At 42.5% G+C, this 18,170-nt stretch overlaps 1 protein-coding gene across 6 annotated transcripts in view; it reads right to left on the bottom strand.

The window, feature by feature from the left end:
* The window catches only part of ESR2 (estrogen receptor 2), a 101,392-nt gene that overhangs the window by 23,009 nt on the left and 60,213 nt on the right, over window positions 1–18,170 (bottom strand). For all 6 annotated transcript variants that reach the window (XM_074393143.1, XM_074393144.1, XM_074393145.1 and 3 more), the window contains 3 exons: window positions 15,812–16,111; window positions 11,678–11,816; window positions 2,912–3,045 (listed from right to left, as the gene is read on the bottom strand). In XM_074393143.1, the coding sequence (XP_074249244.1) occupies window positions 2,912–3,045; window positions 11,678–11,816; window positions 15,812–16,111 (573 nt within the window). The remainder of the gene's footprint in view (window positions 1–2,911; window positions 3,046–11,677; window positions 11,817–15,811; window positions 16,112–18,170) is intronic.

Genomic DNA, 18,170 nt, shown 5'->3' with positions numbered 1-18,170 from the left:
CATTTAAGCTGGGGTCTCATGTTATTCTGTAAAAGGTGAACAGTAACAATGAACAGGGAAGGGTGTGTTGAGTATATGGGAAATGACTGTTAGGCAGGTAAGGCCAGACTGAGACTCAACTAGGAAATGCTCAAAGGTTGTCTTCAAGGTCTCTGTACCCTCACATGGCCTTCAGATTCCTTCTCCATTTTCCCTCACTCAGTTCCTCCAGGGCTAACCCTGCCCTCCACCCCAGACCCGAGCAACTCCTGGACAACATCCTGTGTTCTCTTCAGAGCTAATGTATGGTCTGTTGCCCATTTACAAAGAGATAGGTAGAAATTCAGTGTAAGAACTTAGAAACTTTTATAGCAATTGACAGAATTAATTTTAAATTAGTTGAATATAATAACTAATAAACCAGGACTTGTATTTTGCACTTTTATTTTTCTCGTAATTCATTTTTGTTATATTTTGCAAAAGTAACTGTCGTTAACACTCCATCCAGCCTGGGCAACAGAGTGAGACCTTGTGTCAAACAAACCAACCAACAAACAAAAAAGCAACGAACTAGTGCCAATATCCAAGAGTCTGTGAGAGAAAAAATATGTGAAGGTCTGCCAGCCCCACATCAAGAGGCAGCTGGAAACATGTGGTCACAGTGAATTCTGCATTGAATCTTGGCTTCAGGAACGACTACTTTGGCTTATTTAAAAGACTACAGTATACTATGATCTGATATATGTCCCTGCTGTTTCAAGCACTGAACTCTAACATTGGATAAATAAAGCCCATATGTTGTCCAAATAGAGGTATCTATAAGTCTTCAGGTGAACATTAAAACCAGGATGTAAACAATACTTGAGAAAGAAAAAAATCAATAGCCTAAAAGCCCAACAAGAGTAAATGGCTAAGCAAAGCCATCAGTATCTGCTAGAGCAGCTGGCTTGGATGCCAAGTAGATTGTGAACTGACCAGTGTGACAACTATCCACAAACTTAGAAATTCATGCCAAGTAGCACATCTCTATTTATTGCAGTAAAGTTTATAATGGTTTTTTAAAAAGGAAGAGGAACTGGATGTTTAGTAACAGAGAAATGGTTGCACAATTTAGTATAATGCCCTCATGTCAAAGACTGTGTTAGATCTCTCCTAGTTGACCCAGAATGGTTTCACAGCATTTTGAAAACTGGGGGGAAAAAAAATAATCTGGCATGATGGCTTGTGCCCATAATCCCAACACTTTGAGAGGCTGAGGCGAGTGGGTCACTTGAGCCCAGGAGTTCAAGACCAGCTTAAGCAATGCAGGGAGACCTCACCTCTACAAAAAATACAGAAATTAGTCGGGTATGGTGGCGGGCCCCTGTGGTCCCAGCTACTCAGGTGGCTGATGTGGGAGGATTACTTGGGCCCAAGTGGTCAGAACTACATAAGCCATGATCATGCCACTGCGTTCCAGCCTGGGCAACAAAGTGACACCCTGTCTCAAAAAGAAAAATGAAAAAACAAGATACAGATTGGGCACAGGGGCTCCTGCTTATAAATTTTAGTACTTTGGGAGGCTGAGGTGGGAGGACTTCTTGAGGCCAAGAGTTCAAGGCCACCTCTGGCAACACAGCAAGACTCTGTCTCTACAAAAAAAAAACACCTGTTTTTAATTAACCAGGTCTGGTGGTATGTACCTCTAGTCCCAGCTACTTGTGAAGCTGAGGTGGGAGGATCACTTGATCTCAGTTCTAGGTTGCAATGAGCTATGATCATGCCACTGCCCTCCAGCCTGGGCAGCAGAGCAACATTTTGTCTCAGAAAAAAAAGTAACAGTCACAAAAGTTATGGTGGATATTTTGAGGGCAGGTATTCCTCATGATTTTATTTTCTTCCTTGTGTTTCTCATTTGAAGGTTTATTTACAATAACCAGATATCATTTATATAAGAAAAAACTAACAAAACTAAAGCATCCACATATCCTAGACTGTACCTTCCTTATTTCCCTCCTCCACGTCCCACTTCCCCCTCAAGTCAAGTCCCTTCCTCCCTAACCTCATGCCACAATGACAGTTCAGGCTTTCATTGTCTCTAACGGGCCCCCTGCTTCAGTCTCTGCCCTTTCCAATCCTCTACATGGAAGCCAGGGTGACCTTGCTATGTCATGCATCTTGTGCGTGACACTCCCGTGCCTGAACCTCTTCTAAGTTGCTCAAGGTCCGAGCAGCAGTTTCTAATTTTCAGCACTGCATTTTATAGCCACAGCTACTTCCCTCTGTCCTTTCCTGAAGATTCATTCAAACATCATTCCCTTTGGCAACAACTCCAGGATCTCTCCTCCTATTTTCCTGTAGTACTCTCTGTACTTTTAGTAGAGACAAGGTTTCTCCATGTTGTTCAGGCTGGTCTCGAACTCCCAACCTCAGGTGATCCGCTCACCTCTGCCTCCCAAAGTTCTGGGATTACAGGTGTGAGCCACTGCACCTGGCCAGAAATCATTATTTTTAATGATTTGTTGTCTCTCCCTCCCTGCCTACACTATGAGCTATTTGAAGGTAGGACTGTATTTTTACTGAATCAATTAATCTGTAAAAAATTAGGCCCCCAAATGTAAGTGTAAATGCATACCAACCATGTTAAGTGTCTGTGTAAGCACTGAAAAAAAGTTAAAAGATAAACAGTTTAAAGTTTTTTCTCTTTTCCAGAAAGTTGCTTGACTTACTTTTAACTTGATTGCCAGTCATTCACTTAATGATTAATTTACATACAAGTTACGAAAAGTTACCTATGGTTTAAATCGCGATCAAAATAAAAACAAAGTCCAATAGGAAACCATTTTACCCTTTTTAAATAAAATAGAAGTTCAGCATTCTCCTTCATATCATGCTAGTTCTAGACACAGCATCTCTCCCCGATAAAACATGGCCCAGCTGTGTGGTTACTTACTGGAATTGAGCAGGACCATGGCCTTGACACAGAGATACTCTTTGTGTTGGAGTTTTAACTCTCGAAACCTTGAAGTAGTTGCCAGGAGCATGTCGAAGACTTCCAGAATTCCTTCTACGCATTTCCCCTCATCCCTATAAAAGTTCATTTGAAAATTTAAGGAACTTAAATTTAAGGCTTCAGGAAACCATCAAGAAACAATAAGGAGTGTTTTATTTTTAAACTCAAGTTTCATCTTTCAACATGTTCATCTGATAATACCATGTTAACTACAGCAGGGTGTTAATGAGACCACACCCAGCAATATGAAATTACTAGAATTGTCTTCATATAAAAAAGATAGGCCAATTCCTATAAATTCCTATAGTAAATAAATGAATAAATATTATTTAGGCAAAAATGTGCATTAGAATTATATCTTCCTTCTACATTTTCACCAAATGTTTTCTTACAGGAATATCACTCCTAATGCTTGTTTTCAATCTAAACCATGTCTGTCAAACAGCCCCAGATATGACACATATTTCAAAAATGAGATGTTCCATATTAATGAGGAAGACTGTGTGTCACAGCGGCAAATATCCCAAGAATAAACCTCCGTATCTAGGGCTTAATTCTCACTTCTTGGTGCTCACTTAGAAACTGGTGTAGCAGCCAGGTGCAGAGGCTCACACCTGTAATTCCAGCACCTTGGGAGGCTGAGGCGGGTGTATCACTGCAGGTCAGGGGTTTGAGACCAGCCTGGCCAACATGGTGAAACCCTGTCTCTAAAAAAAAGAAAAGAAAAGAAAAGAAAAAAGGAAAAAAAAAAAACCAAGAAACTGGTGTAGCAACTAAGACATTCACATGTACTTTGAAAAAAGCAAATATGACACATAAAGAAATCACAATTAGGGAAGATGGATTAGAATCAGGAAAAGAGGTATACATGGAGCTGGGGAAAATTTTTGACTTGCCAAGGATTATCTTTAAGCAAGGATTATCTTTAAACTTTGAGTAATGTAATCAAAATTCTTTTGAGCACTCCTTATAGAAATAAATGTTTAAATATACTTTTGAAGTAAATTACTTGGACTTTATCTGGAAAATACCAGCTTCTATTCACTGCAGCCAGACACACATTATTCTACCTTACCGCTCTCCCAAAATACTCTATTATTATCAATCACTGGGTTATTGGAAGTCCTTAACAAGCAGTTAGATGATTTTGTCACAAAACCACCATTTGCTCCCCAAATCCTGCAGCTCACACAAAGGGCAATGGGTTTATGCGAGTTCCATTTTTAGTCTCCCAGCAGTCCCTGCAGGGACTTTGAGGTCTTCAAAGAACTGGCTACTCCCCTCCTCCTTCCCCAAAGTCAGGGCATTTTCAGTGACGGCAGTATTTCAGGAAAGGGCCTCTGACACCACTGCACACGGCAATCCTGGGGAAGTCTTTCCCATTAGCTGCTGTATGATGGCACTCACCGGGCTCCCACATTCCAAAACATTCACTCTCCCATGCCCACAGACTCACTCACATAGAGCTACAAGCATGCAAATTGCTTACTTTGGCATATGAGCATTACTAAGTTATTAAAATTTACTAAATTGTAAATTCTGCGAACACTTGCAAGTTTCTGTAAGTACACAGGTTAAGTGACAAAACACCAGTGCCCCCTGAAGTCACTCATAGGAAAAGGTCATTTTAGAGAATCCAGATTACTGGGCAGAGTGCCAAATCTGTAGAAGGCCTCCAACTCTCCCCATGCCCCATCCTTCCACCTCCCTAGCTCTGGACTCTCCCAGGCAATCTGACGCAGGCATCCAATAAGGACAACACAGGCCCTGCACAGAGATGACACATAAGAAACACTTGGGCACTGAATCCCTTCATGACACATCACCAAATCACCCTGCCTGTGGACAATTATTATTGGAAATTGTAACTGTTGAACTTGAGGACATCTGATAACATGGAAAGCTAGTTTTAAAATATCTCTTTGGGGCAAAACCAAAAAATCCACGAAGTCCTACACGATGGTTTGATTATCTCTTTATTCTTCTGTGCTGATGTGGGATTATACACACATGCGTAATACATACACACACACACACACACACACTCACGCACACACATACATCCCTCCCCAAGTGGTATGGTAAGGGAACCCACCTCAAGTCAATCCTATTTTCCAGAAGTACCTGTGCCTTAGTTCCTAAATACTGAAATTGGTATCATTTCCTCATTAATATATATGCCATTTTCACTGCAAATTCATGTTTCAAAAATGGAGAGAGGGTTTGCATATGGAGGTATTTTAAACCCTGATAAAGGGTGTCACTCACAGTAATCAGACCATACGTACCTCATGGAAAAAGTTAATTTCTAAACAAAGTCTAAAATAACTAGGTCTGATTACTTTCTTTTTAGCAGGAGTGACAGTCAACCATTTCATTCACAGAGTTGCAAAGTTAGAATATTTTTATTCACTTCACAGCCTGCAGAAACCAAATACATTTCTACAAAATAAGTGAGAAATGAAGGGGTGATAAAGTGTAAGACATCATTAATGGCCAGGCATGCTGGCTCCCGTCTGTAATCCCAGCACTTTAGGAGGCCGAGGCTGGTAAATGACGAGATCAAGAGATCGAGACCATCCTGGCCAACACAGTAAAACCCCCCTCTCTACTAAAAATGCAAAATTTAGCTGGTATGGTGGCATGTGCCTGTAGTCCCAGCTACTTGGGAGGCTGAGACAGGAGAATTGCTTGAACCCAGGAGGCGGAGGTTGCAGTGAGCCAAGATTATGCCACTGCACTCCAGCCCAGTGACAGAGTGAGACTCCATCTCAAAAAAAAAAAAAAGACATCATAAATAACAGCCCAATAAAGGTCTTTCAGATGAGTTATACAGAACAAAATTAGAAAAGACTCTAAAATAAATTAATGACATATATTTCATTTATTTTATAATTTTAGATTGAAACTGAATTATAAGAAAGAATTAAAAGAGTTGAATTAAAGACAGGGCTGGCTGGGTACAGTGGCTCTCATCAGTAACCCTAGTGCTTTGAGAGGCCAAAGCTGGAGAATCACTTGAGGTGATTCTCAAGTTCAAGACCAGCCTGGGCAACATAGCGAGACCTTGTCTCTACAAAATTATAATAATAACCAGGCATGGTGGCATACACCCATAGTCCTAGCTACTCAAGGGGCTGAGGCAAGATGACTTGAGGCCAGGAGGTCGAGACTGCAGTGAGCTCTGATGGCACCACTGCACTCCAGCCTAGGCCACAGAAAGAGAGCCTATCTCTAAACAAAAACAAAAAACAAAAAAAGGGCATGATTTGAATGTTAAAATATTGAAACAATGTATCAATCAAACTGACCTACTTAGAAAATTTATTTTTGGCCACTATCTGTCCATAAACTACTAAATAAAAGTAAAATCAGTAATAACATGGAATATCTTTGTATTAGTCCATTTTCACACTGCTAAAAAGTACTGCCTGAAACTGAATAATCTATGAAGAAAAAAGGTTTAATTGGCTCACAGTTCCACATGGCTTGGGGAGTCCTCCGGAAACTTACAATCATGGCAGAAGGCAAAGGGAATGCAAAGGCACATCTTACATAGAGGCAGGAGATGAAGTGAGTAAGCAAGATGGGGGAAAATGCCAAACACTTTTAAAGCATCAGCTCTTGTGAGAACTCACTATCATGAGAACAGCATGGGGGAAACTGTCCTCGTGATCCAACACTCCCACCAGGTCCCTCCCTTTACTCATGGAGATTACATTTCCAGATGAGATTTGCTGGGGACACAGATCCAAACCATATCAATTTTATTACTTGATTTTATTTATTGATTGACAGTCTCACTCCAATGCCCAGATTGGAATGCAATGGCATGATTTCTGCTCACTGCAAGCTCTGCCTCCAGGTTCAAGTGATTCTCCTGCCTCAGCCTCCCTTGTAGCTGGGATTACAGGCATGCACCACCATGCATGGCTAATTTTTGCATTTTTAGTAGAGACAGGGTTTCACCATGTTGGCCAGGCTGTTCTTGAAATCTTGACTTCAAGCAATTCACCTGCCTCAGCCTCCCAAAGTGCTGGGATTACAGGCATGAGCCACCATGCCTGGCCTAAAGAAGAATATTATTTACTACAACAAAATGTTGAATGAGTGGGCCTTCCTTTGGGGTACACTATTTTATACCTGCATATATACTGCTGGCAGCACATACCTGCGTACAGACCATGATTTACCTCTGTGTGTATGGCAATGGCGAGACGTGCTTAAGGCTTAGAACATAAAAAGGACTTAATAAATATTGAACTGAAGTGAAATTACTTATGTGCAAGGGGTAAATTAAAATTTGGAACTGAAAATTCGATGTCTAACTTGAAGGAATTTAGCATACAAACAACTAATGTGAATGTAAACTCAAGAGAGTTATACATATACAATTCCACGGAACTGTCTACAAGACAGTTACACATACGCAGTTCCACGGAACTGTCTACAAGACAGTTACACATACGCAGTTCCACGGAACTGTCTACAAGACAGTTACACATACGCAGTTCCACGGAACTGTCTACAAGACAGTTACACATACGCAGTTCCACGGAACTGTCTACAAGTGTCCACGATGGGGTCCAAGCTCAGATACTTCCTCTGACTTTTAAATAATTTAACATTAGTCAATTGCCTGTTGATGCTAAGGACACATAAAATGTCTTTGCTTATGTGAGTTTTTTGAGCAAGTAGATAATCTTCACATGCATTTATGATGAATTTAGTGGTTAGCAAAAGAACTAAATGCTTAGAAATAAGCTGAGGTGACTAGATTTCCCTCTCATCCTCAGTAGCAACAAGTTTTCTTGTTGCAGAAGCCTCAACAAGAATAAAGGGAAACAGAAATCATAGTTTCAATATCTACAAATGGGCTGTTAGTTGTAATCACTGTTTATACAGCCATATTACCACTGGAAGAAACTCTGCCAGGACAATCCAGCAGAAGACAGGTATTTTCTTGGTTTTTGTTTGTTTGTTTGTTTGTTTGTTTGTTTTTGAGACGGAGTTTTGCTCTTGTTACCCAGGCTGGAGTGCAATGGTGCGATCTCGGCTCACCACCACCTCTGCCTCCTGGGTTCAGGCAATTCTCCTGTCTCAACCTCCCGAGTAGCTGGGACTACAGGCACGTGCCACCATGCCCAGCTAATTTATGTATTTTTAGTAGAGACAGGGTTTCACCATGTTGACCAGGATGGTCTTGATCTCTTGACCTCATGATCCACCCGCCTCGGCCTCCCGAAGTGCTGGGATTACAGGTGTGAGCCACCACGCCCGGCCAAGACAGGTATTTTCAAATGGTGTGAAGATTATCTATTCACTTTGCAAAAAAGAGTCCTAATAGAACTTAAGGAGCATGACTCCTGACTTTTTGAATGAGCAACTCCTCCAGAAATATACCTGTTACATAAAAGTATATTTATCTGTATAAAAGATGACTAAGTAACGGAACTAGCTTAGACTTCAAGTTCCAGACTTCACAAAGTTAATGTGTTAAAAATACTAGAGATTGTAGGCTGGGTACAGTACTCACGCCTGTAACCCCAGCACTTTGGGAAGCTGAGGTGGGAGAATCACTTGAAGTCAGGAGCTTAAGACCAGCATGGCCAACACGGTAAAACCCTGTCTCTACTAAAAAAATACAAAAATTGGCCAGGCGTAGTGACACATGCCTGTAATCCCAGCTACTCAAGAGGCTGAGGCATAAGAATTGCTCGAGCCTGGTAGGTGAAAGTTGCAGTGAGCCGAAATTGCGCCACTGCATTCTAGCCTGGGCAACAGAGTGAGACTCCATCTCAAAAACAAACAAAAACTACTAGAGAGTGCAACAAAAAATAAACACCAGTAGTCATTCCAAAAAAACAAAATGCCTGCTCAACGTGAATGCACTTATAATTCCCAAGAATTCCTCTTCTATATTGAATCAAATATACTAGATTTATATGTTACAAAACCTAATACTTTCACATAAGTTATAAAGGCAGTGTGAGTCTATTAGAAACAATTTGTAAGAAAAATAACTTTTCTTCTATTAACTAAAAGGTAGGCCTAATATTTTCCCAGAATTTCTGTCCACTTACAGTAATGTATACACACACTTACAGGGATTAGAGAACCCATGCAGAGAAAAGGGAGAGTTAATTGTACTAAAAACCAGGAATGAAATAGTCACCAAAAATAAACACTAAATTTGCCATCAATTTAGAAATCAACACAAAAGATTATTTAATCCCAATGTCTGTAAATTAATTGATTCGTGAAGGGATGGAACATCTTCCTAGGACTAACTTCTAGGAGAATTATATGTGCATCTTTATACATATGTATACTTGGCTTCAGTTAAAACACCGAGTGGAATACAATGAATGAATGAGAGAGCAATGGCTTGGCTACTGTGCTTGGCTTTTCAGCCTGCCTTGCAGCATGGTACCCTGAGATGACAGTGGGAGGAGTGGATATCTGCAGTGTGCTAGGAGTAGAACAAGGCTGTTCTCTACCAAAACACTTCTGTTCTGCAGAATGTGCTCTTTGTCAACATCGTTATCCATGACAACAGGCAGAACAGACAGTTTGCCATTTGGCAACCCCTCAAGTCCAGCTCCACCAGCTACTATTCTACCTGTAAGCAAGCTCCTTTTTTTTTTTTCTTTAATTTTTTAATTCACTTTTAAAAGATGGGGTTTCACCATGATGGCCAGGCTGGTCTTGAATTCCTGACCTCAGGTGATCCACCCACCTCGGCCTCCCAAAGTGCTAGGATTACAGGCATGAGCCACCGCACCCAGCCCTGTAAGCAGTTTTTTAATCTCCCATTTCTAATACCTGAATGACAGAGATAATAATGGTGCTTATTCCCCCAAAGAGTGTAGGAAGATTGTGAAGATTAAATGTGTCAATGTAAGTCAAGTGCTTAAGGTGCTGCCAAGCACATACAAGCCAATAGGTTAGCTATTTTGTTTGTTACTGAAGGGTCTTATGTCCTGCACTGCTCCGGGCTTCCAGAGCCTCCCTGCGTGGTTCACCACCTGGGCTTGCTCCCGTTCAAGTCACATCAGTTCTCCAGCTTTTCCCTAAGGATCTGTTCTCTATCAAAACACCTTCATTATGCAGAACAGTGCTCTTTTAATAACGTTGTCAACCATGACAAAAGGCAGAATGGGGACTGATACCTTGGGGTATCACTCTTCATCTGTGTAACACAGGGTCTTCTGATGATCTAAAGTGGTAAGAGGATAACAATGCAAGAGTTGGGGTAGGCACTAGCCATCCTCCCACTCTGCAGTTAGATGTGGCTGAACACTCAACACTAGCAGTTTTTCCATAAAAGAGGTGTGGAAATCAATTTCCATGAAGATTTCAAACTGCTCAAATTTATACCAAAAGGGCAGTCTACTTTTCCCGCTAAAAAAACAAGTGTTTTTATATAGTCCAGCTTTCCCTCCATAAACAGTTCACCTAAGTCAATTAAAAATTGGTTTCTTTTCTGTGTTATCTTTAAAAGAAAATCAAACGCAACCAAGTTATAGCAACACATCCCAATCTCTGTTAAGTTTCATGTGGTTTTAGTAACTCTTCCTTTCACCACTATTGCCAAAAATGCTATATAGTACATGCATTAGAATGAGTTAAAGCAGGTTGGGCACAGTGGCTCATGCTTGTAATCCCAGAACTTTGGGAGGCTGAGGTGGGCAGATTGCCTGAGGTCAGGAGTTCAAGATCAGCCTGGCCAACATGGTACAACCCTGTCTCTATTAAAAATACAAAAATTAAGGCCGGGCGCGGTGGCTCAAGCCTGTAATCCCAGCACTTTGGGAGGCCGAGGCGGGTGGATCACGAGGTCAAGAGATCAAGACCATCCTCGTCAGCATGGTGAAACCCCGCCTCTACTAAAAATACAAAAAATTAGCTGGGCATGGTGGCACATGCCTGTAATCCCAGCTACTCAGGAGGCTGAGGCAGGAGAATTACCTGAACCCAGGATGCGGAGGTTGCATTGAGCCGAGATCGTGCCATTGCACTCCAGTCTGGGCAACAAGAGCAAAACCCTGTCTCAAAAAAAAAAAAAAAAAAGAAAAAAGAAAAAAAAAATACAAAAACTAGCCTGGCGTGGTGGGCACCTGTGATCCCAGCTACTTGGGAGGCTGAGGCAGGAGAATCACTTGAATCCAGGAGGTGGAGGTTGCAGTGAGCCAAGATTGAACCACTGCACTCCAGCCTGGGGAACAGAGTAAGACTCTGTCTCAAAAAAAAAAAAAAAAAAAGAATGAGTTAAAGCATGTGAAAATAAACTTGGCAGATTTTTAAGACTATTATCACCTGTCCAGAAAGCTCCAGATGTAATTGTCACTATAAGTACAAAAAAACAGAAGAACAACTTAAGATTGTAACCTGAAAATGGAATTTTTAATGCAGAAAAATCTATGTCGACTTATACACATAGTGGCTACATCCCTACTGGATACAGTTCCCTATTAAGGCGCTGGCCTGTAATGCACCACAGATTAAAAATGAGTCACAGGACCCTGAAACCTTGATCCTCTCTCTCTCCTTCTCTGGTTCTTGACCCAGTGAAGGATCTGATGATAGGATCATCCTCTAATTGCCCTGCAGGTGCGAGATTTTAACTGCAGCACCTAGGACTTTGTTCCCACTCACTAAGCACCTTATTCAGACAAGTTGGAGAAGAAACACATTTTTTCTCACCTGTCCAGAATGAGATTTGGAGCAAAGATGAGCTTGCCGGGGTGGTCAATTGAGCGCCACATCAGCCCCACCATTAATACCTCCAACCAGCAGCTCTCCAAGAGCCGCACTTGGTCCAACAGGCTGAGCTCCACAAAGCCTGGGGAAAGCAAGAGGTAGTGAGACACCCACACCCCTCCTCCTCAGCTCCCTGTGTCTCTAGAGATAAAATGGCAAGTATTAAAACCCTAAGAAAACATAAACCATTAGGGAATCGATATTTTATAGATGTGATTTAACTGCTCATTAAAGGAAGAAAACTTTTAAGTTAAGCTGTGCAACCAGTTTCCAGTCTCAGACCCCTTCTAGAGACATACTTCATTTAGAGTTTGTCAAGCACTATGACCTGGGCTCAGAACCAATCGTTGTTAGCTGTGTCCTAATAATTCCTCTGCGCTACTGAGAAGGTTAATGTTTGGCTGCCAGTCAGAGGAGCTGCCTGTCTGACCCAATCCTTGACTGGGATCAGAAGGGGTCGGGAAATGCGGTAGGTGGAGGTTGCAAATGGAGGCACGCAGACAGCAGTGCCGGCCCGCACAGAAAGCCAAGGACTCAACAGCAAGGATTTCTCTGATTGCTTAAAATTTCCCATCCAGTGTTAGGATCCTTCTTCTCGGTAGAAGCACTGTTTCTGGGTGATTCTATCCTAAACAGCAAATATAGCCCAGGCACACTGAGGCACACCTGTAATCCCAGCACTTTGGGGGGCCAAGGTAGGCAGACTGCCTGTACCCAGGATTTGGAAACCAGCCTGGCCAACATGGAGAAACCCCATCTCTACAAAAAATTAGCTGGTCACACTGGCAGGTTCCTGTAGTCCCGAAACTCTGAAGGCCAAAGTGGGAGGATGGCTTGAGCCCGGGAAGTCAAGACTGCAGTGAGCCAAGATCACGCCACCAAACTCCAGCCTGGGCAACAGGGTGAGACCCTGTCTCAAAAAAATAAATAAATAAAGAGCAAATATGGCCAGGCTCAGTGGCTCACGCCTGTAATCCCAGCACTTTGGGAGGCCAAGGCAGGAGGATCATAAGGTGAGGAGATCGAGACCATCCTGGCCAACATAGTGAAACCTCATCTCTACTGAAAACACATAAAAAAATAGCTAGGCATGGTGGTGCATGCCTGTAATCCCAGCTACTTGGGAGGCTGAGGCAGGAGAATTGCTTGAACCCAGGAGGCAGAGATTGCAGTGAGCCAAGATGGTGCCATTGCACTACAACCTGGGCAAGAGTGCAAGACTCTGTCTCAAAAAAATAATAATAAATAAAGAGTAAATATAACGAAGCAGGTCTTGACAACCTAAAAACACATGTTGGTCACAATACTGATTGAAAACAGGTAACCTCTGGGGAGGGGAGCACTTTAAAAAAAAAAGCAGAGAACACCGGGGCTTCCTCCACAAGCCACGATAAAAGGAGAGGGCCATGTAATATAAATATGGTAACAAAAGACAGAGCATTGGCATGAAGTGGTCTCTGGTTTGAACCCCAGCTCAGCCTCTTCCTAGCTGGTCACTTAATCTCCCATTAAGTCTTTGTTTTTCTTTTCTTTTTTTTTTTTTTTTTTTTTGAGATGGAGTTTCACTCTTGTTACCCAGGCTGGAGTGCAGTGGCGCGATCTCGGCTCACTGCAACCTTTGCCTCCCGGGTTCAGGCAATTCTCCTGCCTCAGCCTCCTGAGTAGCTGGGACTACAGGCACGCGCCACCATGCCCAGCTAATTTTTTGTATTTTTAGTAGAGGCGGGGTTTCACCATGTTGACCAGGATGGTCTCGATCTTTTGACCTCGTGATCCACCCGCCTCAGCCTCCCAAAGTGCTGGGATTACAGGCGTGAGCCACCGTGCCCGGCCAAGTCTTTGTTTTTCTTATAGGAAAATGGGGGTAATGCCTATCTCTGAGAATGTCCTATAGGCAGGATCTCTCATCATCCTTATCTTACAGATGAGGATGTATGGCAGAGAGAACACATGTGGTTCAAGTCTTGGAACAATTATAATGCCAATTTGCATAAAGGAGAATTTCATGGTGTTATGAATGTAAAGATGGATAAATACTTTCTAAATCCACATGCTATGCTCCACTTAGTTTCCTAATGTGTATACGCCTCCCCAGTATCACCCACAGTGATAGACAATAAGCCTACCCAAGAGAGATCACGGTTCTTAATCTTGTATATATTCAACAAGATTAAGGCTAGATGATAATTTTTTTGTTTGTTTGGCCAATGGCTATGCCAGCTAGGAGACGGGGGGAAAATCATGCCTTCAGACTATGCCTATGTTTCCTGAAATTTTTTCAAAACACCAGGTTTAATAAGGAATAATGCAGCTGAAAAGTTAGGATTTCTTATGGCACAAAGAAGAGGCACAGCTTTCAGCAATAACTAATTTCACCACTGCTCTCCATGTGTGGTCCTGCAAAACCGTGTTTGGAATACATTTAAAGCAAAAACTAGAGGAAAGTGCATCAGTACTGTTTCCTCTGGGAAAAAGCAGAGAAAATAAAGTAATTCTGGCAAAGGTGAAGATGCTAGACAAAACAAAATACAACTAGAAACCAAAAAATCCTCATGAAGCTCAGGAGAAATGGGCCCAGGCCAACAAAAATCCCCAAATGATACTGTCACTGTAGGCCTCAGTTCCCTGGGCTCTTTACCGGGAACTGCTCTTCCCCCAGCTTCTCACCCCTCCTCATCTTTACATTTGCCAAGTACACTTGCTGCTCTCCAGGCCATGGGAATGCCCCCAGTGGCTCAGAACTTGTAAGAGACTTCATTTCTTCAAGGACTGTAAAGAAGGGCAGAGGGAAGCTTTCACAGGGGGATTGTGGGGTGTTACCATTCTAGGTTAGAATCCTAGATTCACTCCTCCACAGAAACACCAAGTCAAATGATAATTAGCTGGTAATTTTAGCGTCATACAGCCCTTCAGGTATATATTACAAATGGGCTTGGGAGAAGTGATCATTTTAGAGGATGGAAAATGCAGGTTCCAAATGATAACTCATGAGTCACTAAGCTCATTTTTAACTCAATGGCATTCCAAGTTTATGGGCCCATTGAGGATTCATGTAACTTCAACCATTGATTTACTCTATTTGTCCATACATACTTATTTATGTACATAATATTGATTCTCTATTGAAATAATTTATACAATTGTATTTAACATCTGACAAACCTTTCACTTCCAAACCAGTCATACTGCACCCTACCCCATCCTACCCAAACATGCCCCTCCTTTCAAGCTGAGGAGTCCACACCCAAAGGATGGGTCAATGTGGAGCCCAGCTTTATTTATTTGTTTATTTATTATTATTTTTTTTAGACAGAGTCTTGCTCTGTTGTGATCTCAGCTCACTACCACCTCCGCCTCTTGGGTTCAATCGACTCTCCTACTTCAGCATCCCAAGTAGCTGGGATTACAGGCACCTGCCACCATGCCTGGCTAATTTTTGTATTTTTAGTAGAGACAGGGTTTTGCCATGTTGGTCAGACTGGTCTTGAACAGCTGACCCTGTATTCCATCCTCCTCGGCCTCTCAAAGTGCTGGGATTACAGGCGTGAGCCACCATGCCTAGCTGAGCCCATCATTTTAACCCTGTTCCAGGTTCCAGGACCCTAGGATTTCTTGCCCAAATGACCCCAAGCCCAATTCCAGAGCCTGGGTGGGTTCCCTGGGTCCATCCTCCCAGACCACCTCTAGGCATGAAAGGTGGCCAACAGGTGTCTGTTACCGATGTGGACACATAGGATGGGGTTTGTGCAAGGTAGTATGGGATGCATCTGTCCATGGGAAAAGAAGGGAGTCAAGAATAGAAATGGCTGGGTGACGTATAGTTCTTTCTGCACGACTATGTCTGGTACAGAACTCAGAGGAATGTCAGAATTCTAAATCGGAACATGGCCTTGTAGAAGGTAGGTACGCCAAGATGGGAGGAAAGAACATATTGCACTTGAAAGTTACAAATCCAGCTGTGGAACTGGTAAATATCTAGGCATAGCTCGTGGACCTCTACTTTGTACTCTTGCCCTTAAATATTACAAGCAGGCCTTTCTACAAGTACACCGAAAACTAGTAGCCAGAAAGCCCTACCAGGAATCTTCTTGGCCCAGCTGATCATGTGTACCAGCTCCTCGTCGGCCAGCTTGGTCAGGGACATCATCATGGAGGCCTCGGTGAAGGGCACACTGGGGCGACTGATCAGCACATGGGGCGGCTCGGCCTCCAGGAGGGTGAGCACCAGCTGCTCGGGGCTCAGGGTGCTCAGCAGCAGCTCCCGCACTCGGGGCACGTGACCGCCACTTCTCTTGGCCTTGCCGGCGCAACGCAGCTGCTCGTCGGCATTTCCCTGTCTCCGCACAAGGCGGTACCCACATCTCTCTCTCCGGGAGCCTGAAGAGGAAAGCAGAGTCATTCGAATTGCCAGGGTAAAACCACAGACAAGTAAAAGAAGCCCGACTCTTCAGCCCGTGGGGCACATATCAAAGATTACTATGGTCTTGACTGTACTAGCAAAACCAACAACATAACTTTTCAGCAACTTTTTAGGTCTCCATTTCCAGGTCATCTACAGATGCTAACTCCATTTCTCTATAAAGAGCGGTCATATACCTGTTTCCAAACCATGAAATTAGGAATTCTCTTCAGGTAGGAAAATGGGGATATTTCCAAAGGTATCAAAGAATATACTTTTATTATAACACATTCTTAAAATGTTTATATGCATGTGTGCATATGTTTATATTTCTTTTTCATACTTACACAAAACAAGTATATTTCAAATAACTAAGTGAAAAAAATATGGAGAATATAGAAGAGAATAAATTTTGGCATAAATTCTTTCAGTCTTTTAAATACTTTTATGTTTTTCCATGTTTTATACACAAAATTATTTATTTATTTATTTATTTATTTATTTATTTATTTATGAGCCGGAGTCTCGCTGTGTCACCCAGCCTGCAGTTCAGTGCTGCGATCTTGGCTTACTGCAACCTCAGTCTCCAGGTTCAAGCAATTCTCCAGCCTCAGCCTCCCAAGTAGCTAGGACTACAGGCACACTCCACCACGCCCAGCTAATTCTTGTATTTAATAGAGATGAGGTTTCACCATGTTGGCCAGGCTGGTCTCAAATGCCTGACCTCAGGTGATCTGGCCATCTCGGTCTCCCAAAGTGCTGGGATTACAGGCATGAGTCACTGTGCCTGGCAAATATACACAAAATTAGATTGTACTATATACACTATTTTATTTTAATTGTATTTTTGAGAAAGAGTCTCACTCTGTTGCCCAAGCTGGAGTATAGTGGTGCAATCATAGCTCACTGCAGCCACCATCTCCTGGGCTCGAGCAACCCTGCCTCAGCCTCCTGAGTAGCTGGCACTCCAGGAACGTGCCACCATGCCCAGCTAATTTTAAAATATTTTTGTAGAGATAGGGTCTATGTTGCCCAGTGCTCAATAGTTTGACTATTTTCTCAGAACCCATTGGGCATTAAAAATCATTTTTAATGTTTGCTAATCTAACAAATGACTAAACCATCTTGCTTTACTTCGTACGTTTTAATTACTGGCAAATTTGATTTATATGCTTATTCTTTGTATGTATTTAATTTTTTTTTTTTTAAGAGACAGGGTCTCTCTCTGTCACCCAGGCTGGAGTATTGTGGAATGGTCATGATCACAGCCCGCTGCAGCCTCAACCTACCAGCCTCAAGTGATCCTCCCACCTCAGCCTCCTGGGTAGCTGGGACTACAGTGTGCACCACCACACCTGATTAATTTTGTATTTTTTGTAGAGACAGGGTCTTGCTATGTTGCCCACACTGGTCTTGAACTCCTAGGCTCAAATGATCCTCTTACCTTGGTCTCCCAAAGTGCTGGGATTACAGGTAGAAGCCACCACACCCAATCCGAAAATTAAGTTTTGCTGATACAGAAACAAGGTGGAATCAAAATACCAAACAATAACATGTAAGATGAGAGATGAATGATTTTGGTTAGAATTTCTAAGATTCTTTTTTTGGGAAGATAAAAGCTTAAATTCTCAAATTAATCAAGAACACATGTTGGCTGGGCGCAGTGGCTCAAGCCTGTAATCCCAGCACTTTGGGAGGCCGAGGCGGGTGGATCACGAGGTTAAGAGGTCGAGACCATCCTGGTCAACATGGCGAAACCCCGTCTCTACTAAAAATACGAAAAATTAGCTGGGCATGGTGGCACGTGCCTGTAATCCCAGCTACTCAGGAGGCTGAGGCAGGAGAATTGCCTGAACCCAGGAGGTGGAGGTTGCGGTGAGCCGAGATCGCGCCATTGCACTCCAGCCTGGGTAACAAGGGCGAAACTCCGTCTCAAAAAAAAAAAAAAAAAAAAAAAGAACACATGTTAAAAAATGGAAATGTCATTAAAGGAATTTAAACGTGGCCAAGCATGGTGGCTCACACTTGTAATCCCAG

This window comes from Saimiri boliviensis, chromosome 2 (genome assembly GCF_048565385.1).
Source record: "Saimiri boliviensis isolate mSaiBol1 chromosome 2, mSaiBol1.pri, whole genome shotgun sequence".
NCBI classification, from domain to species: Eukaryota; Metazoa; Chordata; class Mammalia; order Primates; family Cebidae; genus Saimiri; species Saimiri boliviensis.
This window is presented reverse-complemented; position numbering and strand designations above follow the sequence as displayed.